At 46.8% G+C, this 27453-nt stretch overlaps 1 protein-coding gene across 1 annotated transcript; it reads right to left on the reverse strand.

Annotated features, from left to right (window-relative positions):
• Positions 1-2821: 2821 nt before the first annotated feature.
• PRKAB1 (protein kinase AMP-activated non-catalytic subunit beta 1) lies at positions 2822-14780 on the reverse strand. The gene is made up of 7 exons (XM_079151011.1): positions 14314-14780; positions 11854-12017; positions 10664-10757; positions 10274-10388; positions 8060-8193; positions 4338-4406; positions 2822-4117 (listed from the first exon to the last, which is right to left on the reverse strand). The coding sequence occupies exons 1-7, from the start codon at positions 14470-14472 to the stop codon at positions 4040-4042; spliced, it is 813 nt and encodes a 270-aa protein (XP_079007137.1). The 5' UTR covers positions 14473-14780; the 3' UTR covers positions 2822-4039.
• Positions 14781-27453: the final 12673 nt, after the last annotated feature.

A 27453-nucleotide genomic window follows, 5' to 3' on the forward strand; every position in this document is an offset into this window, starting at 1 on the left:
CCTCCATGTTTTCTCCTAAAGACAGTAAGGTTTGTTTTCCCGCTAATTCACTGGTCGAGAGAGGTGTGGGGCAGGAGTTCCTCAGGAGCTGGAGGAATCGCGTGAGCCACGCACTAGGTTCCTCGACTCATTCAAAGCATTTGTAGACGGGGGTGGATGTCTGTTTAGTGTTGCCACAAAATACCTGAGACTGGGTAATGTATAAGCAAATTTATTTCTCACAGTTTTGGAGGCTAGGAAGTTCAAGCTCAAGTGCCGGCAGGTGTGTTGTCTGGTGAGGGCTGCTGTCTACTCCCAAGATGGCAGTGTGCTGCTCTCCAGAAGGAACGCTGTGGAAAGCCAGGGGCAAGCTGGCCAAAAGCTCCGTGAAACCTCTCTGATAAGGGCCTCCATCTCACTCTTGAGGGGAAAAGCCCGCTGACCTAACCGCCTCTTACACCACCACCCTGGCAGGCCGGAACTGGGAGGGGACGCGTTGAGACCACAGCAGTGAGGACCAGGTATTGGGAGGATGGCGTTCGTGCTTGGAAGTGAGATTGGCTCACGTAAGGAATTAAAGTAAAACAAAATTTTGTTTTTCCCTAAAATGGTCTGGCCTCCAGCCTCAGCCAAGGATAGTATCCCTGTGCTGTTCTGGAGTTTTTGAGTCTTGGCCTTTGGAGCCATGGCGCTTTCCCAGTTGGGCTAGTTGAGACGCTGGCAGTTCTCCTGTCCAGTGCCTGGCTTCCTGTTTGTGCCCACATTCCAGTCTTGTCATCAAGGCGCCCACGTGAAAGGAGGGCACTCCAGGCCTCAAGTGCTGGCACAACCCTCCTTATTTTATTTCTCAGGGAATGAAGTCCAGCTAAGAGAGGGCATACAATTTTGCCCAGTCACAACTGGTCAGCAAACCAACCAGATCAACATCCCTGACCTCTGTTCAGTGTCCACGCTCAGAGAAATGATGGGCGGGGCGGGGGATGGCTAACTTAAATGTGATGTCAGGCTAGCGACCTGGTCTTGGAGTGCTGTCCACGTCCCTCACATTTATACTCATAACTAGAGCCAGAGGGAAGGATGTAGCCTTGCCTGGGTCCTTTCCTCTTTGGCTCAATATTTGGCTATGTGGTTCCACAGCTGACCTCCTCCATCCATGGATTCTGCAGCTACAGGTTCCACTGATCACAAATCAAAACCATTCTGAAAAGAATTGTACTTCACTTTTTTGTTGTTATTCCCTAAATAATACAGCTGAATTACTTACACTGCACTAGGTATTACAAGTCACCTAGCGACAATCTGATGTACACAGGAGGCTGTGTGCAGCTTATATGCAAAAAATCTAGAAGAGACTTGAGCATCCAGAGATTCTAATGTCCGAGCCAGGCCTTGGAACCAATCCCCCAAAGATACTAGGGGAATGACTATTCACCCTGAAATGCTGTTATATTTTAATAAATTTTCAGGCCTTACCTTTGACTCTTGTATATAATGTTTCCAGAGGAAAAATGTTATCGAAAAGCAGTAAGAATTAAGCTTTAAGCTCACCTCACCATAAAGGGGATGAATGCTAATGGGGCATGTCCGGGGTCACAGGACACCCCAGGTGGACAGGTAGCCCCACCCCTCCACGCTGGGCAGAGCAGCTGATCTGCTTTCCCACTTCCAGAAGTCCCAGCCCCTTTGGCGTAGTTGTTCACTTGGCTCTCTGGGCAGTATTCTGGACCACAATAAACTTTGTTTTATGCTGCTTTCTCAAGAAAATGAGAGCTTTTACAACATACAACGCTGGAGAAAGCTCTCAGACGTTCATGTCTTCGTGATTTGAGGGTGTGCCTTCCCTCAGCGGTCATCTCGCCTCGGGATCCCCTGGGGTCCCAGAGCTGGGATTTTTAGTTCGCACACGATTTTCAGCTCGGGCTTTCCAGCATGCTGTGGGCGGAGCTCATTTGCATACTGGATTCTCTTCTCGCGGTTTCTACCTGCAGCCCAGGGCTGGCGGCTCCGAGCTCCCTGTCCCAGGCAGGGCAGTGCTGTGTGGCTGGCTCACGCAGGCGCCCAGGTGTGTCCGATCGCAGTTGGGTCCTGGCCCACCGGCCCCTCCCTCAGGCCCTCCCGTGGGTACCGGCCACGCGCAGAGCCCTCCACAGGGTTTCTTCCTTTCTGGTGTTTGAACACACCTGTTCAACTTTTGAGTTTAGATGTTTTCAATACTTTAAAGATGTTTTATCCAACTTGGAGCCGTGTCTGTTTCCTATTCTCCTAGGTCAATTTGAAGAAGCCCTAGTTTCTAGAACTGAGGATTCCCCCATCACCAGCTTTCAGGGTAAGACGGGTACCCAGCTTGGGGCGCTCTCCAGACTCCACGGGCCAGATAAGTCAGAGCCTCCATTTTTCAGCCAAGTTTATTTCCTGATGTCCATGAAGGAAAGGCTTAAAAATCCACCCACAACCTTTCATGCTTTTAGGAGAGACAGACCCCTGAGTTGACAGAAGTTAACTCTTAAAAATGTCCTGGTGTCTCACAAGCCAGTGTCATGGTCCCAAGCTCTCCTGCAGGGCTCGTTTATGAACAAGAGGAAGCAAAACCTGCCCGGGATGCTGTCCACCTGCCCGAGAAGGAAGCTTCTCCTTGGCTCTGAGTGGTTCAAAGGAAGTCAGTCTCAGGCCGCCGAACAGGTTTCCACGCTGTGCCCTGTGCCCGAGTGGATCAAAGTAATGCCCTCAGCCCCGCGGGAGCTGGAGCAGTCCTGCCCAACACTCCAGTGTGCCACCAGGGTGGCCCTGAATAAGCCTGGAAGAGTTCGAGTCTCTAAACAGTAAGAACCAGAGCTTCCTCCAATTGTATGTCCAATTATCTTTACAAAGCTTTATTGAAACTTGTGGTCAAGGTGACAGCGATTGTTTTCAAAACAGTAACAAAAAAGGGTACCCAAACTCAGGAATACCAAATAAATACTGTACACCAGCAAGCTCATCCCTCCCTCTCCCAGCAAGAACCAAAGGCATACTGAGAACTTTTGCTGACTGGGGGACAGGAACCTGCACCAATGGGCACATCTGTGGCATCTCCCTGGAAACTGAGCCAAGCATAAAGAGGCCCACTTTGGTCCAAAGGATGTCTTCCTGGTGTGAAATAAGAGGACTGCTGTCAGTCTAAATCCCTTTTATAAGCAACAGCAACAGCTGCAGCCTTCTTCTCTAACTAGGGACACAGGTCCCGAGCGAGGTGGCAGAGACTGAAGCTGAAAGGAGGGTGAGGGGCTTCTGCAAAGTTGTCATTAATATTGGCATAAAGAGCTAGAAACCTTCCAGCTAGTGGTGGTTAGTCCTCAGGATCATCCAGATGAATGGAGCAATCTGGTGGTAGGTTTAAAAGTCTGTTCAGGGAACAGATTATTGCTGAGCAGTCACATGATCTATATTCTAATCATGGTGACTTATTGCTTTTAGGTTGTCCAGCTAGCCACCTCTGGATAGTAAAAAAGGACTTAGCACAAGTATAGGAAACTTCTGAAGACTTCACCTGGAGATCAGATGGTTTTTTAATTTCAATAGAAATGACACCTCTCTGAAGCACAGAAAGAGAGGCGATCTATTGCTTTGATTTGGAAGGACAGGCAAATGGCCTTAAAGATGCACAGATGACTAGAAATTTTGTGACCTCAGTCCCTGCTTCCTGGAGTTTCACTAGCAAGATGGCCAGCATTCACTTTTGGCCCAGGAAGAAATTTCCACAGCAGCTGAGGGGATGCATGCTTCAACTGCACCGTCCTCGCGCGCTGTGGCGCAGGGGTTGCGGATCCTTCACTTTCCCTTTCGCTTTCTTGGCCTCGATGAGCCCCCAAAGGCTCACAGCCACGGTGCTAAGAGGACCGTTACGGACCCAGGCTCCTCTGGAGCTGTGTGCCCGGATAAACCCTCAAGCAGGACGAGGGCAGGTGTGAAAAGTCTTAGAAACAGCGTGAAATGAGAACTTGACATCCCTGCCTCTAGTGAAAAGCATGCATGCAGGGACCCGATGGTGCAGTCGTCCCTGGTCCCGGCTGGCCCCAGCTCTTCATATGGGCTTGTATAACAAGGTGGTGACGTACTTCTTCTTGTAGCGGTGGGTTGCGCTGAGCACCATCACTCCATCCTGAGGAAGAGGGAGGAAATGATTGAAGGTGGGACCAGGTCAGGGCTCAGACTTCGGGGTGCACGACAGTCATCAAGGGGCTGAAGGAGAATACATATTCCCTGGCCACCTTCTGGCCCTGGATGCTGCCCTCTAAGCCAGCACCCAGGCACTCCTGGTGCTTGGGATCCTCAGAGCACGTGCTGAGAAACCGCTGTGACAACAAGAGACAGGTCATTACCTTGATAGAAAGTGCGTAAAGGTGGTTCAACATGACGTGATTGGGCTCGGGGAGCAAAGCTGGATCACACTGTGAGGGAAGAAAGACAGATGTGAGCGTCTGGGATTTGAAAACCGAGGTGATTCCCCCCTTTATTTCACAGGAAAGGAGGCATGCTCTCGCACCCATCTCTCTTCCTAAGTGGCAGCGAAGGCCCTTTCTCAGATGGCAGGTGAGGCGAGAGGGCAGCACCCTCTGACCTCAAGGGAGCCCCTCAAACCAGCTGAACATGGTGTGTCTCTGGGCAGCAGGCCTCTCAAGTGTGGGCCACAGTTCTGTCTTCTTACAGAGGCAGGGCAGGAAGAAAGGCGCTGCCTGCCCCTAGCACCTGGCAACAGTGCGGGACACGCTGCCACCCTCAACGCTCCTGGGCAGAGCTCAAACTTAGGACTCTAGGGCTCAGAGGAGGAGCCCGAAGAATGCAATGGATAACCGCAGGAGACAGGATCAGCCTGTAGCAGCTTACCGAGACAGGCAGTTCATGCTCGCCACGAATTCTGCTTTCAGGAAGAGCCAGACTGTGTCTGTCTTCCCCATCGTACGTGCCCAACTTTGACAAATGCTAACGCGAATGAAACGAAAGGGCCAGGCAGCCAGTCTGTGGTGGAGCTGCTCGGCAGGCCTCTGGTTCCAGGCCTCCGTCGTGGGAGAGGGGTGCGCTCCTGCTCCCCCAGCTTCCAGGGACCGCTCCAGCCCAGCCCGAAACGCCTCAAGGCTCACAGCCCGCAGACCCTAAGGAACCAAGCACCTGGTTCCAGCCGGTGCACAGGCCCACTGAGGTCTTCCCCAGAAGAAGCTGAAGCCACCTTCAAAACCATGCATGGCCATCTTGAGGGTTTGTGGTCGAGGAGGCCTGGGGGACCCCAGGAAGCTGCATCCTAATAAGGTTCAGGTTTGGGAAGGTCTCCTTGGAACAGACGGCCTGCAACTCCATAAGAGTGGCACATGCTGGTTTTCTCAAACAGGAAGGTGGAGATGGACTGCTGGGAAGGTCAGTTCCCAATTCCAGTTCTGCCACCATTGGCTGGGAGACTCCAAGCACTGCCCTTGACTCACTCCAGGTGCAGGATTCCAGAGGCTGGGTGATGAAGTACCCTGTCAACAGTACTCGGCGAGCCTGTGCAGGGCAACTGGCGAGAGGAAGGAGCTGGCACCCACCTGTCTCACCTGGACAGTGGCTCAGTCACTATGTGACCCTGGGAAACTTTTCAAAATTAATGGATTTTAAAAACTGATACACAGAAACTATCTTAATTTTCGTAAAACATGGTGTTTTAGAATATGTATACCTGATGGAGTGGCTATATCAAACCGTTAACATGCACTCAGGCACTAATTTTTTGTGGTTAAAACACTTAAAATCTATTCTCTTTGTGCAGCGTGGACAGGTATGTCTGTTGGTATGGCCTCTGGAACTATTTTTTATACTATTATGGAAGTTCCTCAGAAAAATAAAAAATAGAACTACCATATGATCTGTTGATCCAGTTCTGGGGATGTATCAAAAGGAGATGAAATCCGCACATCAGAGACACCCACACTCCCACGTACATCACAACCTATTCACAACAGCCCACAAACAAATGGATGAACGGTGTTAAAAATGTGGCATGTGTACACAGGGAACACGGTTCAGTCTTAAAAAGGCTGAAATCTTGCCATTTGCAACACCATGGCCGAACCTGGAGGAAGTTATGCTAAGGGACATAAGCCAGGCACGGAAAGACAGCAGCGCGGGATCTTACAATCTAAAACAGCCGAACTCAAAAGTGGAGAATAGAACGATGGTCACCAGGGGCCGGGGTGGTCTGAGAGGGCAGGCAGAGGGTACTAAATTTCAGCTACCATAGGAGTCGCTGCACAGCATGGCCGGCAGTTGGGCACAATGGTTTGTGTCTTCTAACCTCTGAAACAGAAGAGCTGAAGTGCTCTCCCTGAGAAGTTCCTCAACCCTTCCCAGGGCTGTTGTGAGGCTTAAGAAAATACACAAAAAGCACTCAGACGAGTTCAAGGCACAATCAACATTAACCATTCGGCAGTATAACTAGAACCGACGTCTGCTGTTAGAGCTCCGCTGCCTTGGACATGGGTTGTGATGCCGTCCCCAACTCCAGGCCCCTGGCGGCTCTACTTCCAGAAGCAGTCTCCGTCAGAGAAGCTGGCTAGCCACGTCTCCCTTTTCAAGGAGGAAAATAAACACACACACACACACACACACACACACACTTTGGCAGCGTAGGAGAGCAGAGCTTCTTCTAACTACAAACTGTCAGGGAAGCAAGCTCTCCTGAACGCGTTTAAGATAAAAGCTAAACGCCCTTGTGCTTTTCACCCATTGTGTTGATGTTGCCAACTTAGCCCTGGAAACATGGTCAGCCAGTGGGTCCTGAGGCATGCTGGTCCTTGTCACTGGCCCCTTCTCAGCTTATGTTGAGCAGCCAACCCAGCTGTCATCCATGTGCTTGGGTCACTTGGCACAGATGCGCGCCTGGTGCCCTGAGAAAGGTGAGTCTTGCTGAGATGGGCTAACAGACACCAAGACTCTGCTCTGGCAGCCCAGGAGTGACTACTGCTGGGGACTCCTGCACAGTTACATACTCAGCTCATCTCAGCCCACGTGTCTTCTAGTTCAGGGCAGAAAGTTCGTGGTAGGTACTTTAGCATCTACTACGGTCTGAATGCGTCCCCCAAGGTTCATGTATAGGAAACTTCACCTCCAATGCAACAGTGCATCATGGGAGTAGGTCACATGTCCCAAGAGTGAACTGTTTCAAAAGCAAGTTCAGCACCCTCTTGATTTTCTACATTGTCACAAATGGGATGACGTAGCAGGGAGGTCTCTGCCAGATGCTGGTGCCGTGCTCTTGGAATCCCCAGACTCTGGACTCATAAACCAAAGCTCTATTCTTTAAAAATTACTCAGGTGGTCTCTTGTAGCAGTAGATAAAAGACTTAAAGACAGTACCTTCCAAACATGTGCCTCTTAAACAGTGAACCAAGCCATTAATTCCAGGGCTAGGTGGAACAGTCGAGGTTGAACAGAATGGAAAATTAACCATAAGGGACTAACTGACGGCTCTTCAGGATCCAGGACACAGATTTCTTTTTTGCATATGATAACAATTTCCCAGAGGAAATATGTTAGTCAGAGAACTCAAATTTTAATCGAGGAGAAATTGTATTTCTAAAAGCAATTTAATGGTTAGAACTAGATTCTAGGGCACTGGGCTTGTGGCTCAGTGGTAGAGTGCTTGCCTGGCATGTGTGAGGCACTGGGTTCGATTCTCAGCACCACATATAAATAAGTAAATAAAATAAAGGTCCACCAACAACTAATAAACATATTTAAAAAACAAACAAAAAACCCCCAAAAAACCTAGATTCTAAACTTTGGGAGAATTTCAATGTATACATTACTAAGAAAAGGTGGTTAAATATTTTCTCCTAAAATTTAAATGGAATGGGGCTTAAGCTAAGGCAGAAGTGAATCTCAAGCAAATTCAGAAGACTGTGAGATGGGGAGTTTGGAACGTCTTGTAAGCAGCTCAGCCCCATGCCCCAGGAAGACCACGGCAGTCGCACCAGCAAGCGACACTAGCCTGCTCCCAGGTGCTAGAAGTGGACAGAGGGAGAAGAGGAACCCGGCCATGAAGAACGGTCTGGGCAGATGCTTGTGTACTCACAGAAATCCCCGTGTCCTTGTTCAGGATGACCTGAAGCAGATGTGGAGGGAGGATGGGCGGCGCTTTGAAACGTTCCTCTGGTTTGGAGACGTAGGGCTCCTGATGGTAGGGTCCTGGTGGGGAACTGGACAGCTCTGTTGGGAGACAGTGGTAGGACATTTGAAAACGAGAAGTTCTAGAAGTAGTCTCATTTTATTTATGGTGTCATCATCTAGCTTTCCATGTCTTTGGTTCCCTTGATACAGATTTTTAGTCTCTTAAAAGACATACATCCTCCAAGGTGAAGAGCACAGGAAATGAGAAACCCCTCTTGGAATTTGGGTGATCGGAATGAAAATCAGCAGTGAACTCAGACGCCTGGCAGACGAGCAGCGTGGCAAAGCCAGAGTCTGCTCAGACCGACAGGGAGGCCGTTCCCAATCACTTCACCTATGTGTCAGCAGACTCAGCTTCCTTCTTCAGGCCGGGCTAGCAAATGCCACAAAGAAGCTCGAGGCTTCAAGTGAGGATTAAGTGCTAAGCTCGCGAGCATCACCAGCCCAGCAAGAATAAAACAGGTTTTACAAGGCACCAACATATTTGAAAACTAAAAAACCAAACACCACAAAAAAACCAACCAAACAAAAAACCCCCAAAAAACAAAAACAAAAAACCCCAAATGTTTCTAAAGGCCCTTGGACTCTATCACTCAGGTTTCTCCCAAACTCTTGCCTGAGTACCATGATTTTTCAGACGTATTAAGAAACTTCTGGAAGTACCCGGTCATGTCAGAAGCAGCTTGTTTAGTGATGTTTGTCCAGCTGGAAGGTATTGAGCTGTTATCCAAAGAACAGGGGGGATGGGTTCTGGTCATGTGATCCATGGCTAGTCCAGAATAAATGTGATATGCCCTGATTCTGCCAATTCCCTCAATGTCCTTTCCTAGGGACAAACTTCCTTCAATGATCCAACCAGATTACAGCAGGAAACCGAGAAAAGCATTAAGTACAGAAAACTGAGGCATAAGGAATGAAATATGTATTTTAAGAAAGTTTCTAAACATAAGTCTAGAGTTCTGGAACTTGATTTATCAAAAGAGAGGGGTCAGTTTTCTTTCCCAGCTGATCTAGATTGCATAATCCTGACTGAAAGCTTGGGCAGGCAACCTAATATTATATTTATCAACAGGTAGGATATTTGGGTACTTCCTCCAAGCTCCAACCATTACCTAAGGAAGGAATAAATGGTATCTCTTAAAGATCAGTTCAGGTCTCCAGATAAAAGAACACTATTTCTGGATTTCTAAGTTCTGCTCAACCACCGGACTTAGCCACAGCAAGCCCGCCATGGTCGACCGATCACTGTGATTTCTGAGAACAATGAGATTTTGATGGCAGGTAATGATAAAAAACCGTTCTGCAAACTGAACAGTAGCCCTTTTCTTAGAATGCCAGACACACTCCTGGAAAAGCTTTTCGCTCCTTCCCATAGGGCCTGGGAACTGCTTAAACCCCTCTCCTCCGGATGGGGAAGTGAACTGGCACTGCACTTGAGATTACAATGCACTGTTTCCCCTGAATTGTACATATTATGTTCCAGGTGGCGTCTTCCTGTGGGGTTTGGATGGAAAGCAATTTACTGAAACCTGTGATTGGAAGAATCTTGGAAGATGGAAGTTTTATTAGGACTGTAATGAGCAGGCCCCCAGAAAGGACAGTTGTGCTGTATAACCTGTTTCTTGTACAGAGCCGTTTTTTCACCTTATTGGGGAGTCTGACAAGGTGCTAATGTATCACACAAGGAAGGGCCAAGGTCACTGAGGTATCCGTTTATCACCTGTCAGCCTGAATTCTCCAGGCACCATGAGTGGGAAGTGTTCTGGCAGGCTTCCCCAGCCACGGCTCCCCACTGACCCAGGGTGTCCCACCAGGGTCTCCCTGGCCCTGCCCCTAGCACGACACCAAGCTCTGGTGCTGTCTCCGCTGTCTGTGTTCTGTGGCCAAGTGGACCCAATGAACACCTGAGGAGACAGGGACGATGACGCAGAGCTCCCGTGGGGCTCAACTTCGACACTTGGCCTGACAGAGGTGGGCACTGTGGCGTAGCCCCTTCATGGGGCTATCCTCGTCCACCTGTGGCCAACTGCAGCTCGAGAGTGAGCGGCAAGATGGATCAGAGTGCCTCTAGGCTGCACAGCCCCCGCCTGCACATGTGGTATAAAATAACTGTTCATACCAGACACATCGGAGCACTTTTGGGAATCCACCATTAAAGCATCAAATACTTCAAAGTCAGTTTTCTTCACTTGAATGATGTTGTTAACTGTGCCAAGCTGGCTGGTTACTATTGGCTGGGAAGAGACAGACAGGCAGAAATCATAACGTGGAAGGCTGGAGTTATTCTTTAGTGGACTGGGGATTTCTGGCTGGAAGGTCACAGCTCCTGGCCAGCCAGTCTGCTCATTGTGGTGAAGAATCCCAAAGGTCTGACACCTGGTGCTATCTAACTCAACCGTACAGGGGACTTTTACTAGCAGAACCGAGGGCCCTGGCAACAAGCCACAAGGGAAGGTGATTTTTGTGGATTGTGGAGGCACCCAGAGGACCGAGGGGGCAGGAAGAATACCTCAGAGGGGTCATGTGTCCACTGACCATCCACAAAGAACTTGTACTGATGTTCTCCTTCTGGCAGATCCAGGATGGCTACAAAGTTATTGTGGCTGCAATGAGAAGGAAGCAAAGCGTTTCAGCGGGGTGGGCTGCTGCCCTCTTGGCTCAAATAGCCAGGAAACAAAACGAACCGTTTCCCTGTAAAACCAAGAGTTCAGCTGCAGGAGAACAACATTTTTAACCAATTGAGACAATTCAGTGTAAAGATCTCAATTTAGAAAAGCTATATGAGGAAGCAGCAGGGAAGGAGACTTTCCTGAAAATTCACTCTGCTCAGCTACGAGGAATCCACAAGCCTGGCATGAAAGGGTCAACAGACAGGCAAGTGCGCTTCTCAAGTTTGTGTGCAAAATGCCACCTGGCAGCCCTGGACACCCGGGAGGACCACAACACGAGACGAACAAGCAGCTATCTAGTCTGACCCTTCGTCCCAGTTCACCTTAGGTGGGAGGGAGGATCAATTCAGCGAGATGCACAAGTGTTCTCTAAAGAAACTCATATTACTACTAACAAAAGATACGAGGAACCTCTTTCCTTGGGTTCTTTTGTTCCCCGGACTTGAACTGACTTGTGACTACTATGCCGAGTGGCTTCCTCCTCCAAAGTGGGGCTGGAAACACAGGTGGCCTTGACAACCATCGGGCTCGGCCCGCAGGACACTGTATTCCCCCTTCATTTTGAGAGTGCTCAATGGGGAAGGTATTTCCTCAGGGACAGTGTGAGACACAAGTCCATGCCAGGATTCCTGATACAGACTGGAACAGTGGCGCAGGTGTGGAATGCTGTGTGTGCGGCCAGGGTGCGCTCAAATCCGGGTCTGCGGTGCCTAGCCAGCAGTCTCTCCAGCACTAGGACACACCCCTCTTTCTGAGGAGAAATCTACAGCTGGAACTCTGAAGCGAGAAAAGTCCACAGAACAGAAATACTATTCACCGAGAGATCTTTTTTCTTCTTAGGGGGAAATAAAAAGGTGTGCTTTAAACCTAGGTTTCAAATTTGAACCCTAGATTTCATTAAGCAAAATCACTTTCTCACTCAGCATTCATTTTATAAAAACATCCCTTTTCTATTCAGCCACAGAAATCTTTAAGAAACAATAGTAGCCATGGGCTAAGGCAGACACACAAACACTTCCCAGGCAATTACCTTCTTGTGAGGGGAAGTTTACTCCAGTTGTTGAAGGACCCAGATAAGTAAACTTCCTTTCCTCCTCCCGTCCATCGAAATACAGTTGGCCGAGCCTGGGCGGGCGCTTTATCATTCACTTCCACATCATGCTGCCAGGCCAGGAATTCCTCCTTCTCTGGAGCCTAGAAGCACAGCAGTTTACTCAGGGACAGGAAGTCACCGCTGAGCTCCCTACAATAGACAGTTAACCTAATATTGACAATCCTCACTAACGAGGCAGCAGTTGCCACCTAGGCTCAGTCTCTCACTGTTTGTATCTGTATCCCTACTTCCAAAATGAAGATAACAAAATAACCATTTCTTAAGGTGGTGAAGATTGAGACAGTCCATGTAAAATGCTCTGCGCAGTGTCTGACACACTGGGAATGCTTAAAAATAATTAGTTATCATTACTGTTTATTAGAGAGGTCTACATAAGAAATTCTAGAGTAAACTATACAAAACTTCCTTCTTGGAAGAAGACTGCAATGAATATAAGATGACGAGAGCTTAATAAATATCACACCCCCCCTTAATTAAGCAAGATTAGAATTATATGAAAATTTATTGAATTCAAGAACTGTCAACTTGAAAACTGGCAAATCCAGAGTGCAAGGAAGGAAAAACCATTCACCGAGTGCTACCCAGGCACCAAGGAGTAACAGATAAATAAAACAGACTCCTCACTATAGTAAACAGTAACACCCAATGTGGTAAGCACTGAATAACTGAAGCATTCCAGAATGAGAGGAATAAAACACAGCCAACTCGGGGTGAAATAGATTTGATTATGAATCTTTTACATTTTTTCCTAGTCAAAAGTCAAAGACTTGAAAAGAGCAGGAGTTCCAGGCTGGGAGAAACCTTGAAGGAAGTCCAGCAGGCTTCTAGCACCTTCTTTTCAAGTACTGATCTGAGCTTATCTAAAAGATGTCTGAATTCTCTGAATTCTAACAAGATTTTACAGATTAAAGAGTAGCAGATTGGAATTGCTCTAGGGGGAATGTAATAACTGTAGCCAAAATAGTGAACTGGGGTAGTTAAAAGAATCCATAACTTGTTTGGTATCGGGAGCATCATTTCAGTAACTTCTGATGAAAAGAGAATGGAAGCTACTAATTTATTCTCCACAGATCATCTGTATGCGAAGCATTTCTCATAGGAGTTTTGGAACAGCAACAGCATGTTTCCTGAAGAAAGCAGTTTTGTTCTTACGGTGTCTTAAACAGCCTCCTAGAGCCAAAATTACTGCAGGGGAAAGCATGTCAAGTCACCGGAGAAACATGATTCCAAAGTTCAGTGCACACGCCTTTTCAGGAATGCAACAGGTTCAGAAAACAAGTTCAAATCACAGGATGTAGCGTCATGTAAAAGCAGGCTCTTTAGACTCAAAACTAAGATCCAAGTTACACTGTGAGATAATAATGTGATTACCCAGTCCAGTATCTGAGAAAAAGAAATGTGAATAAAGGTGGAATGAGTTGCCAGGCAACTAACTTAGTAGACAATGTTGACGAACATATCTAGAGATAGTAAGAGATCATTTTGGTAGGGGGCAACCTCATCCTTCCTAAACCTACTTTATTCCTTTAAGGAATTAGTACTTTTCAGATAAATATCAGCTGCCAGAGTCATTAAGTGTCCTTGGACTGGTTGTAGCAGGAAACAGATGGAAACCATCAGAATGTGGTTGAAGCAGGAATCAAGAGTCATTAAAAGTTTTGAGGGATTAAAGCAGACTGCAGCAGGAAGTCCAAGTTCCACCTGCAAAAATGTTTGCTTTGGTCTTCTAAAAAAAACAAGCCATATTTAAAGAAGAGGGGAGAGAAGCCCAGTGGCTGCTGGCTGCCTCCTTCAGAATGACACTTCACTCACCCACTGACCTCCAGGAGTGGAATTACTTTTCTGTTCATGCTCTAAAAAAAGCAGGATGAATCAAAAGTGTCAGAACTAAACACCTCTGGCAATTAAGAGTGAGCTCTGCTAGTCAATTCTACTTTTTCAGCTTACACGTGCGCCCTAGTTTACTTCTGAAGTGGACAATAAACTTCCAAACCAACTTTCATCAAAGCGCCAGTCTTTCTCATGATGAGGGAAAGCTGTGAAATTAATTATACCTAAGAGAAAAGCAGAGGCTGGTGCTCAATTACTGCTGGCTTGACTCTTTCAATTAATTAAGAATTGGAAACTCGGTCCCAGAGCTGCTTTCTCCTTAATGAAGTTAAAGTGAGTTCCTCCTCCCGCAGGGCGACTTTCCCGGCTCGGTAATTAGATGCAGGTTCCCGGACTGCTAAGAGGGCTCCTACCCGGCCACCTGGCTTTTAAGGGCACCGCGCGAAGCTCCAACCTCCCTCCCCAGCCTCGCGGTGAGTTTCGGCGAGGCCGTGGCGGGAACGTCCCCTCGACATCAGCCCGGGGAATCGGACGCGCCCTCCGCACCTTGATTTCCTCCGAGTGGAAGAGGTCGGCGTCCTCGGGGCTGTCCATCAGGATCTTGGGTCTGTCCCCGTCCTTGGTGCCCCCGGAGCTGTCCCTCCGGGGCGTCTTATGACCACCCTGCCGCTCCAGCGCGGCGCGCTCGCTGCTCGTGTTGCCCATGGCGGGTCTGCGGGGATGCCGGACGGAGCCTCACTCCAGGGAGGGCAGCGGGGACACGCCACTCCCGGCACAGGGGGTCCCCAGGGTCCCGGGGAAGGCTCGGGGCACCGGGCACCACCCTGAAGCGAGGGCTCGGGACCGGCAGCGGGCAGCAAGTCACGCTCTACTGGCCGCGCCTGGAACCCAAGAAGCGGGAAGATAAGCAGATACTTTTCCCAACAACTCCCCCACCCCTTAACAACTTCCGCTTCCGGCGACTCCTTGAGGAGGCCCAACCCCAGGCGAGCCGGAGGGCTGCGGCCGGTGGGGTGCGACGGGCTCGCTCAACTTCACTTCCGCTTCCGGTCTGGGTTGGCGCGGTTTCGGGAGCTCTCGGGCGGCCTCCGCAGGTTTCGGAGTGCGCAGTCGCAGTTGGCCGCTCAGGTCCGCGCCCAGGACTAGGTTGCTGACCGCCAGCAGGAGGCGCCCGGCGGTATGAGACGCGCCGCGCACAACGCGCTGGGCGGAGGGGCGAGGCCTGCAGGCAGATGTTTCCGTCCACTTCCAGTTGATTGTACACTCTGCAGCCAAAGGCGTCTTTCTAAAGTGCAAATCTAATTAAGAAAGCCCTTTTTTTTAGCACTCTTAGATGCAGTACCTAGCATGCGTTAGAGTGCATGAGCATCATCTGGAGTGCTTGGTTATAGTGCAGCCCGTACTCCAGACCCACAGAATCAGCATTTCCTGACATTAGGATTGGGGGCTGTATGGAGATAACTCAGAAAGCTTGGAATGGAACCACCATTTGACCCAGCTATCCCACTCCTTGGCCTATACCCAAAGGATTTAAAATGAGCATATTACAGAGATACAGCCACATCAATGTTCATAGCTGCTCAATTCACTATAGCCAGATTGTGGAACCAACCTAGATGTCCTTCCGTTGATGAATGGATAAAGAAACTGTGGCATATATATACAATGGAATATTACTCCACCATGAAGAATGATAAAATTATGGCATTTGCAGGCAAATGGATGAAATTGGAGAATATCATGCTAAGTGAGATAAGCCAATCTCAAAAATCCAAAAGGCAAATGATCTCACTGATAAGCGGATGAGGACATATAATGGGGGGTAGGAGGGGTTAGCGTTAGGGTTAGGGTTAGGTTTAGGGTTAGGGATAAGGAGGGTGGTAAGAATGGAGGAAGGAAGGACTGTATAGAGGGAAAAGAGGAGTGGGAGGGGTGGGGGGAAGGGAAAAAATAACAATGAATCAAACAATATTGCCCTAGGTAAGTTTATGATTTTTAATTAAAAAAAAAAAAAAGGATTGGGGGCTGGAGGAGATGCAGGTAGTATTGCATAGGTTTTTGGGGAAGAAAACATAGACCATGGCTGTAAAACACTGGAGTTGCTAGTGTATTTTTATTCAGCTGAGCACACCGCCTTCTGATGAGTTATTTTGCAAGATCTCTCATAATCGCTTTCGACACGACATTCTGCAGAAAACACATTAGCGTTTGTCATTTACTGTGACCGGTGCTTCAACAAGAAGCTCACACTTAGGAGACTGAAATAATCTCGTCTCACTGTCACTGTCATGTAATCGTTATTTTGTTTTGCTTTTTGTGTGTTCCATAAAATACTTGGTTTTTGCTGGGCAGGGCTCTGCATTTCATCTGCTGAACATTTATTTATTTAATACCTACAATGTACTAGACATTTTGCTAAGTAAGCAGAAACACAGATGACTAACATATGGTCTCCTGGAGGGAATTCAACAGTATCTATCAAAATATAAAATGCGTCTTCATTTTTATGCCCAATATTACTTCTAGGAAACTTCTACAGAAATACACACATGCAAAATTATATATACAAGCATGTTCATTTACAGCACTGTCTCTAAGACCATAATATTTTAATTCTAAAATGCACATTTTAAAATACTTTAATCTTTCTGAAGTTGGTTGCCTCTTACCGTCAAAGGAATCTTAGCTTTGATAAAATATGAAAATGAAAAATGGTGAAACCCTAAAAGTTCAGCAATAGGAGAATGGCTAAATATATCTTATAGAATACTGAGCAAAGTTAAGAAGGAAGAAATAGTTACGTGAGTAACTATGGAGATTGTTTCTGATACTGCAAACTTTAAAAGTAAGAGACAGACAACAGAAGTTAAGAGCATGGACTCTGAAGTCGTCCCACCTGGGTTCGAATTCTGACTGTACCACCTAGCAACTGTCTTCATGGCTGCTTCTAGTTGTGAAAAGGGGCATGAAAACAACACCTGTCTTATAGACTTGTTTTGTGGATTACTTGGAGACAGGCATGAAAAGTGCTTAGCACAGCATGTGACTCCTGGTAAACATTCAATAATGGTTAGCATTTTTATTAGCATCATACTTGCAAATGGAAAGTTCTGGAAGGATATAGGACACTCTTATGAGTGGTACCCTTGGTGGGAGGAGTGGGATTGAAAACAGGAACTGATAGAAGGGGGCCTTTCACTTTTTCATTTACGTGCTTCTGTACTGTTTGAAATTTTTTCTACTGTGAGGATGTGCACAAAAATAAATAAAACATGGTTCCAACCCCAAAGGAGTCTGTAGAGCAAAGGGCGTAACAAGCCTACAAGAAGACAGTAATATAGGGAGGCATGGAATTCTACAGGAGACCAGAAGGGACTTAAAGCAGGTCAGGGAAGGGGCAGGAATCAGGAAAGTTTTCCTGGAGCTGATTACTGACAGCCTAACTCAATACATCGAGAAATGCTGAATATGCTTTCAAAATGAAATAAGCCAAGCTATGGCTGATGACCCAGAATGCCATCTTTGGGTTGTTTTTCTAATAAGGGTCCTGACTTGCTCACAACAGGCAGTGAGGAAGTAATGACCTTGGGGTTTTCTCCCAAACAACTGAGAGATAAGAAACAACATAGGAGCCATGGACTCCTTATCTGAGTTACGCAGATGCTTTGATGCTTAACGTTTTAAGACCTCTGCTTTCTTAGGTAACAGTGAGCAGTGGTCACAGTGAAACATGAAGCCCTGATCCAGACACCATAAGTGACATCCTGAAGAAGCTGGGACCTCCCTGGGGTTTTGTAGGTGTCCTCTACCCAGGGATGCCTGCTGGAGAGGCCAGTAAGGGCTGATTTCCTCTGAGGTCCATTCTCCAGGCTGTGCTGCCTGGAGGAAAGGGGACCTCTTTCTAACTTGTGCAAATGCCATAGGGGCTGGCGATGGCCCTGGCCTCTCTCCAACAGAACCACTGAACGGAGGAGTCGGAGGTCGTGGGTATATACAGTACCTGCCCCCAACCCATTACACACACTTAAATTCTGGGAAAGCACACTGAAAGTTCACAAAGGGAACTTTTAGTCTTTACTGAGCTCAGAATTTTTTATTATTTTGTATTTTTTTTTATCAGTTTATTATTGCATCATGTAAAAGCAGACCAATGAATTTTTGCCAAAATTTAGAAGATATGGTTGGGATGGTCAGTCTGACTTATAATGCGGTGTCGTGTTCCCAAAACTGACTTTGACATATCCTCAGGGAGACCGTAGAGATAGAGTTGAGGATAAGAGGCTCATGTGACAGCTGATGGGAAAGTCTTGCCCTGTTTATTAAAATTTCCTGGACAGAGAAATGAACATTGGTCTTAGCTATTGGTCTCAGGTTGGAAATCACAGACAGGATGGACTCTCCAAGTGCAAGAGTTTAAGTAAGTTCTGATTTACTTTTTGTGTTATTTCTCTCCCTCTCCCTCTCCGTCTTTTTGGTACCAGGGATTGAACTCAGGGGCACTGGAATACTGAACCACATCCCCAGCCCTATTTTTAGTTTATCTAGAGACAGGGTTTCACTGAGTTGCTTAGTGTCTCACTTTTTTGCTGAGGCTGGCCTTGAACTTACCTCAGCCTCCCTAGCCCCTGGGATAATGGGTGTGTACCACTGCACCCAGCTCCTGTTATTTATCTTTACGTAACAGTGGTTCACGATTCTCACCGGTGCCAGAAATGCCTCTGCTTTCTCTGATTCTCGGTTGGTGTGGGTGTCAGACCGCTCTGTCTTGGGGGTTGTGAGAGCAGTTGCCAGGAGAGTTCAAATGCTAGGGCATTGCTGTATTCGAGGCATCCTCTGCCCACTGGTCTCAGGTTGGAATCAGGGCATGAAAGGAAGCAGGAGATGGCAGGTGGGGCAGGATTGCTCTTTTGCTCTCACGGGGGTAATCCACCCTAGGAGACCTGACCCCTTCCTGACAGACAGCATCAATCCATTCACGAGGCCGGGGCTCCATGACCTAATCACCTTCTACTAGACCCCACTACTCAAAGGTTCCAACACCTCAACATCTTTGTGCTGGGAACCAAGTTTCTAGCACATAAATCTTTGTGGGGGCCAAACCATTTCCAAACCATCACAAGAGACTCATTCATGTTTTCTTGCTAGACGTGCCTGGGTTCTCTTTGCATCTCTGCCACTGTGGCAGAACATTATTGACACACATAAGGTCAGTTCATTCTACAGCATTCAGTCTGCAAAACATTTACGGAGAACCAATTATATGCCAGGCATTTTTTTTTTTGGGGGGGGGTGTGATGGGAATAAGACAGGTAACATTCATACTTCTGCAAAACTAAAGGGCCCATCTCCTCGTGGCAGATAGATCCATGCGAGCAAACAGATAAGCAGGATAATTTCACAGCGTAATTAGTACTGTGAAGACACAAAATGGAATTGTTTGAGTGACAGGGATTCTACTTTAGATGAAGTGATCACGGAGGGCTTCCTTGAGGAGGTAATAACTGAGCTGAGACTGCAATGACAGAAAGGAGTCAGATTAGAGAAGAGTTTGGGAGGAACATTTTAGGCAGAGGGAATGTGCACATGCAAAGGCCCTGAGGTGAGCTGGAGAAACAAAGGCAATTTGTATGATGGCTGGAGTGGCTAGATCCACTGGGGCCTTCTTGTCCACAGTGGGAATTTGGGATTTTGTTGCAAGTGACTGAGAATTCATGGGACAGCTTATCATGTGATAATTGATATTATAAATCTTATCATAGAATTTGGGAACTGGACTGAGTTCTAGAATTCAGCTGGTTTTAAAAATATGGACTTGTGCCCGGTGCGGTGGCGCACACCTGTAATCCCAGCAGCCCGGGAGGCTGAGGCAGGAGGATCGCAAATTCAAAGCCAGCCTCACCATTGGTGAGGCCCTAAGCAACTCAGTGAGACCCTGTCTGTAAATAAAACACAAAATAGGGCTGGGGATGTGGCTTAGTGGTCAAGTGCCCCTGAGTTCAGTCCCTGGTACCAAAAAACCAAAAACAATAACAACCCAGGACTTGTGCATTTAAGAAGTAAAAACTCTTGTGGTAACGATCTTAATTTGTAAATAATCTCATGTTGTGACTTCTGGGGTGTCTGATGAAATTTTATTTCCTGACCTAAGTGGGCAGTTATTAAAGTATCTGCCATGTAGTCATTCACTAAGCCATACATTACTCTGGTGTGGCTTCCTGTATCCTTATTTTATTTTCAATGAGAAGCCAGAAGACTGATTGGTCTCTACCGATGGGCAATTCTGTATCTCATGTGGCACTTTTGTAAATAACATTGACATTTCATATCCATGCAACCTGCCCCCTTCACATATCCTCGTGTAGTTTTATGATTAAAATAGTGGGAATAATTCCTAACAATATTAGAATCACTAGATCCAAGAGTATACATTTCGGAAAGAAATGTCAAATTCCTTCCCCAAAACGTCACCGGGATGGTATTTGGGGGTCTCTTTTTCTCACACCCTCATTGATGCTGAGTAACATGGACCCTTGTCCTTTTCCTCTGTGTTGATTCATTTGTTGATTGGTGAGCCAGGGGGACCAACTTTTCATTGTTGGTCTTCCCACTTATACTTCTGGGTAGGCACTTCTCATTATCTTAGGATAAAAATTGAGAGCTACTATTTACTGAGCAATTTTAGAGGCAGGTCCTGACTAAGACAATTCCACTCCTTTTGCTACAGGGATTATTTCAGGCCTGGGCCTGAGTCAAAGGTTTTCAGCCAGGGTCCTCTGCCTGTAGAATACAGAATAGGCTTTGTCTGCCAGTCTAGGTAGAGAGGTCTTCCTTCTCCTGGGACATCGATGGAGAAGTTTTAGTCTGAGAGGCTTCTCTCATGAAGGAAGTCAACCTGAGAACAAGGAATACACACAACCGGGAAAAGAGCGGAAAGAATCCAGGCAGAACCTGCGGACTTTGTGATGTGCTGGATCACACCAATCCTGAAGGTTGTTTTTGTCTGAAATTTTCCAGTCTGAGAACCAGTACCTTTTCTAAATTTTCTCTTACTAAGTCATTTGGATTTTCTGTTGCTGGCAACCAAAATCATTCTAACTTAATACTCAGATGAGGTCACATAAACAATAGGGATGTAGTTTTTTTTTTTTTCTTTCTTGTGAATATTAATTATTTGTGCAAAAAAATATATTTTAGAGACAGAGGTCAGACCTTAGTGCTTCTTAAATAGTTGGTAAGATTCCAAACAGAAAATGTATTGTAATGAATGCAAATCTATCCCAACAGTTCAGTTCACACAAATTTATGTCAAGCTTGTGACTAAGCATGGGTAAAGGGCGATTAAGTCATTTCATTCTGTTATTTGTAAAAAGCTGTTTTGCTAGTTTTGCTTAGTTATGAACTAAACTGTGAGACTTGGTTTATGATTTACTCCAGTTAGTCAAGTGTAATGATTAAGAACAAGGAGTTTAGAATCACCTGGCCTGGGTTCAAGTTCTAATACTTTGCAATTGTGTGGCCTTGGATTAACTACTGAGTTCCTTTGTGCATTAGTTTCTTCAGAGGCCAAGAAGAGTTCATAGTAGTTCAGCTGGCCCCTTGTATCTGTGGGTTCCATATCTGTGATTCCACCAACCTTGAATGGAAAATATTTGGGGAAAAAAAATTGTGTCTGGGACTGAACATGAAGAGACATCTTTTTTCTTTGTCACTATAACCAATACACTATGACAAATATTTATATTGCATTTACACTGTATTAGGTAATACAAGTGATCTAGAGATGGTTTAAAGTATAAGGGAAGATGTGCGTAGGTTTTGTGCAAATGCTGTGCCGTCTTGTACAAACCATTCGAGCATCTGCAGACTTTGGTATCCTGGCTGGGGAGAGGGGGGTCTTGGCACTGATCCCCCTACAGATACTGAGGATGACTGTCCTTAAATCCAGGGTGGCTCAATCAGTAAATGAGCAAAGGAACTAAACAGACACTTCTCAAAATTAGAACTATAAATGATCAACAAATATATGAAAAATATTCAACATCCCTAGCAATTAGGGAAATGCAAATTAAAACGACACTGAAATTCTATCTCACTCCAGTCAGAATGGCAATTATCAAGAATACAAGTGATGATAAATGTTGGCAAGGATGTGGGGAAAAAGGTGCACCCATATGTCACTGGTGGGACTGCAAATTAGTGTAACCACTCTGGAAAGCAGTATGGAGATTCCTCAGAAAACTTGGAATGGAACCACCATTTGACCCAGCTATCCCACTTCTGGGTAAATACACAAAGGACTTGAAATCAGTATATGACAGTGACAAAGCAACATCAGTTGCGAAACTGTGGAGCCAACCTAGGTACCCCTTCAACAGATGAATGGGTAAAGAAAATGTGGCATTTAAACACAATGAAATATTAACCAACCATAAAAAAGAAGGAGTATGACTTTTGCAGGCAAATGGATGAATCCGGAGACCATCATGCTAAATGAAAGAAGCCAATCCCCAAAGGCCAAATGTTCTCTCTGAAATGCGGATGCTAACACACGATGTGGGGGTGGGGTTAAGGGAGGTGGGGATGGGAATGGGAAAGACCGTAGAATGAACCGGCGTGACTTTCCTATGTTCATATATGAACACACGACCGGTGAAACTCCACATCACATATAATCACAAGAATGGGATCCTAATTAGAATAAGTTATACTCCATGTATGTACAATATGTCAGAATATCCTCTACTGTCATGTGTATCTAAAAAGAACAAATTAAAAAAAAAAAAAAAAAGAACTAAAGTAATGGAGACTAGCTAGAAAAATTTAAAAAAAATGTGAAGGTTGCTAATGATAATTGAATGAGAATTCACGATGTCTGACAGCCAGCCAGCCATAATGTTTGTTACAGTTATCCAGTATTTTTTTTTTTTAAAAATGATTAAATGACTTCTTTGGGGCCAATAAAGATAAGCTTAGAATGGAGTATGGAACTAAATAACAAGTCCTACTGATCTGGCCTTTGGCTTTCTTAGGCACCAAGCATCTGATTATCTTATCTACATTGGGTGTTTCTAAGGAGCAGAGATGTCCTTAGAAATGATCGTCTCTGAATCGCTCTTGTGAAATCCCAGGCCTGAGCTATATCTTTGAGTGAGCTAGCCAGAGAATTACCCCAGCAATCAAAGATCTAGTTCAGAAGCAGCTGACTGTACTCCAGGGCTTTGTTCTAGTGCCTACAGGCAAGTACGTAATACCTTCCGCAGGTGGTTTCTTGTGAAGGTGAAATGTACGGCCAGAACAAAGTGCTTAGAACAGTGCCTGACATAATATCAGAACTAAAAAGCATCTGCTGGGGGTGTAGCTCAGCCGTAGAGCTGCTTTCCTCGCCGTCCTGAGGCCCTGGGTTCAGATCCCCAACACCTCTGCAAAGAAAAAAGAAAAAGCATTGGTTCAGCTTCTGTTGTCGTTACTTTTTTTTTTTTTTTTTTTGGTGGTGGTGGTGGTGCTGGGGATGGGTCAGACATGCATGCTAAATGTGCACTCAGTCCCTGACCTATGTCCCAAGCTGGTTTCCAGACCTAATTCCCAAAACTCAGGGGTACATAAGATGAAGAAGAGCAGTTCATCCAAGTGCCTTTCTCCATTGCTTCCACTAGAGGGCAGCCTAGCATCAAAGGAGGCCTTGGGGAAAGGCCACCCAGCTTGTTTTTTATTTTTTTAAATATATTTTTAGTTATAGATGGACACATTAACTCTATTTTATTTATATATTTCTATGCGGTGCTGAGGATCGAACCCAGTGCCTCACACGTGCTAGGCAAGCGCTCCACCACTGAGCCCCAACCTCAGTCCCTTGTCTGGGTTCTTTTGGGTCCCTGTCTTGAAAGAACTTTTTGGTATAGGTGCTTTGTCATCTCTTTCTTTTATTAAACCCTCGTGATGGGCTGTAAAGGAATACGTGATAATGTTTGGGGGCAGAATTTTCATCCAATACCTTGGTTAGCTTCCTCTTATTTTCAAGTTCAGGTTTCAATCTGTCCGATGACAATGTAATGATGAAGACAAGAGGACAGAGAAGGTTTTGGCTGGGTTCTCTTCTTCCACTTCTCCTGCCTCCACATCTTCATCCATCCATCTGTCCATCCACTCAGCCGCTAATCGTGGAAAACCTTCTCGATGCCGGGTACCAGGTTGGGCTTCAGGAACATCGAGCTGAACAAGATGGCCGCCATCCTGTCCTCACCATCCCTTGCCCAACTCTGTTGGGAAGGCAGATTTTAAGCGGTAATTACACCAAGCGTACCTTGACGATAGGATCTCCACGTTGTAACTACGGGATCGAGTGAGCGTGCAAACAGGAGACCCTCCTGTTCTTGAAGGACTGGCGTGTCTGAGGAGACTTCTCTGAAGAGCTGCTTAACAAGAGACAGGGAGGCCTTGAATCTGAAATGGAGAGGTGGACCTTCGCTAGGTGAGGGGCCCTCAGGAAGAAGAGCTTTTCACTCATTCAGCAACAGGTACTGGGGTCTGCCGTGTGCTGGGCCCTGTTCTGTGTGCTCAAGACACACCAGTGAACAGGCCGGAGGAAGTCCCTGTCCTCAGGATGCTAACGCCCTGGGGAAGGAGAATAAATAAGAAAATTACGGTAGTCATTATTAAGTTACAGGTAGTCCCATGAAGAAAATAAAACAGGGTGCTGTGATAGCAAGGGACTAGGGATGGGGTGGCTGCTTTGGATGGGACTTAGGCTGGCCCCCTCTGAGAGGCGGAGGCCTGGGGCTTGAGGGAGATCGATGGTGTGAAACTGCGGAAGGATGTTCTGGGTGGAGGAGGCAGCACACACCAAGGCCCTGAGGTAAAAATGATCTTGGCGCATTTGTGGGGACAGCAAGAAGGCCAGGGTGTGGCTGCAGCCGAGGGGTGTGGGGGTGTAGGGAGTGGGGGATGAAATCTGAGAAGCGGCCCTCACCATGTAGGGCTTTGTGGGCTGTGGGAAAAGTTTGGGTTTTAATTGCTTGGGAGGTCACTGGGTGGTGGGCCAGGTTTCAGCAGAGGAAGGATGGGATTCTGCTTAGGTTTTGAGGTCCCTCTGGCTGCCGTATGGAGCATGAAGGGGAACTCAAGAGTGTGCCAAGTAGAATCATGGTCTTCTAAAGACAGTCCCTTACAAATTCCTGAAACCTGCAAATTACATAGCAAGAGAGAATTAAGGGAGCTGATGGAATTAATGTGGCCAATTAGCCACCTTAAATATGGAGATCATCCTGGGTTATCCAGGATGGGCCCAGTGTAATGTCGGGGACTTTAAATGAGGAAGAGGGAGAGAGAGGCCTCACAACAAGAGAGGTATGGTGTGAGAGTTAAGTTCATTGCTGACCTTTAAGATAGCAGTGGGTCATGAGCCAAGGAGTGCGGGCAGGCTCTGGAAGGTGCAAAAGGCAAGAAAGGAGATTCTCCCCGAGAGCTTTCCAGAAAGGATTCCTGCGGCTGCCATCTTGGTTTTGGCCCGTGAGGTTCATTTGAGACTTCTGACCTCCAGAACTGTAAGATAATAAGTGTGAGCTAAGTCACTTATGTAATATTTGTAACACCAACAATCAGAAACGAAGACACAGGAACCTGAGTAGGAGGCTACTGTGAGTTTAGCCGAGATTTGGGAATGGCTCCAGAAATATTTGTCTGTCTTCCCTCTTGGATGTGGGGATTCACGCTGGCTCCTCCCCCATGCCGCTCAGCAGCCTGTGTATCACCTCTCTATAGGCAGGACTGGACTTTTTACAAGTTCCTCCCGATACTTATATTCACTCCAAAGCACAGCTAGTTCCCATTCATGGGATTCCATGTCACCTCCGGCGAGGGGGTGGCAGTGTCAGGAGATGACAGCTTAGGAACAGTGGAACAGCAGTGCCTGCCAGTGGCCCAGCGTGTTGGGGAGAACCGGGTGAGTCGGCTCTCAGGCAGGAAGAGATGAACATTTTGTCCTGGGTCCTGCGGGCCTGCTGGGCACTCCTCCGAGGATCGGAGCCGGTCTGTCAGATGACTCTCAGGTGCCCAAGCAACACCTGGAGGTAACTTCAGATGTCCCTCTTCTGACCTCTGATAAATGACTCTGTGCTGCAATCAATCCATCTATTGGAAAGAGAATTCCTTCTTTCCACAGCTACGCCAGCAACGAGAGGTGAGGCTTGAGTAGTGTATTTGCCTGTTCTGGGATTTGTCAAAACTGGAATTTAAAATGTCTGGGTTCAGGGATCTGTTTTCAGGGATAATCCCCAGCCTTAAACATTCAACATTCGTGAGTATTTTTTAAGGATCGGTAGTAACCTCTGAATGTGGATGCTATTTTAGAAGATTATTATTATTATTTTGGGGGGTAACTGGTGGCCCCAAACTGTCTCTTATATTTAGAAGCCTGGATCTAGGGTTACGTATCAAGATTCATGCATGGCACTGTTTTGCTGAATGCAGCTGTCCTGCAGGCCAAAGATAATTTGCTGATCCAGGAGCTGAGGCCAGCGATTTTATGTCTGCATCTGCTTCTGCCCATAACTTGTGGGCAGAGACGGGGCAACTTCAAAAGCTGTAGCCCCATGAGCTGGCCGATGCCAACCTCAGTGAGACGGGCATTGGTCTCCTGGACCTTCCCTCCCCCACCCCCTGCTGGTGCTCTGTCTTGCAAAGTAACTGCAGGCTACTCTGTCCACACCCGTCTGGTCACTCTTACAAATCCTTCTGATTGCGGATGTGCTTGTTTCCTCTGGTGAGTGGCCTCCCCAGCGCTCCCTCTGAACCAGACTGAAATGTCCAAAGCCTCGGCCAGTTTCTATGGCTGAGCCATTGCTCCATAAATATTGGTCAGAGGAGGAAGCAGAGGGGAGTAACAGCCACTAGATTCCTTTCGTCCCGCGGGCAGAAGGTGGAGTTAGAAGCAGAATGTTTCATATCCACAGTGGTTGTTTGTCTGCCCAGCACCCGTCCTTCCTTTTGGTAAAAGCACTTTGGTTTTCTTTTGGGAAACCATCCTTCCCACACCTTCAGTCTGCAAAGATTGCATGGAGCTAGCCTCTTACTTCGCTCCGGGCCTTACCTGCTGTCCCTCGGTCCTAACAGTGACCACGCCTGTTTGTCAATGGCCGCATCCTGTTTCAGATCAATTGTGTACTATTTTTTAATGAAACTGCTTTTTCTTCCCAGCCTTACTAAAGGAACGTTTTATTTCCCCAGGTGCTCCTAACAGGGCGGAAAAAGTCCAAAGCTATGGGCAGCCGTCTCGTCACTGTGAAACCAAAACAAACTCATTAGGTGGGGGCTGAGCAGTGCAGAGGGGTGAGCTGTTAATAACAGTGAGCACCCAGATCTAGCCCTACCTGAAGCTGTTACTAGAAGTTTCAGTTATATGAACAGTAAACTTGGACTGGGGTTGTCACCCAGTGGTAGAGTGCTTGCCTAGCATGTGTTTGGCACTGGGGTGGAGCCTCAGCACCACATAAATATAAATAAGTAAAGGTATTGTATCCATCTACAACACACGCACACACGTATGTATATATATAAAAAACAAAAACAAAAACAGTAAATTCTGCTTTTTGCTCCAGCCAGATTTTCTCACTGGCCGATGAAAGTCTCTGGGCTCAGGTGCTAGGTCAATCCCTTTTCTAACTGTGCCTTTGGGAGCGGAGTGGGGGTCAC

Source organism: Sciurus vulgaris (assembly GCF_902686455.1).
Source record: "Sciurus vulgaris genome assembly, chromosome: 8".
Lineage (NCBI taxonomy): Eukaryota > Metazoa > Chordata > Mammalia > Rodentia > Sciuridae > Sciurus > Sciurus vulgaris.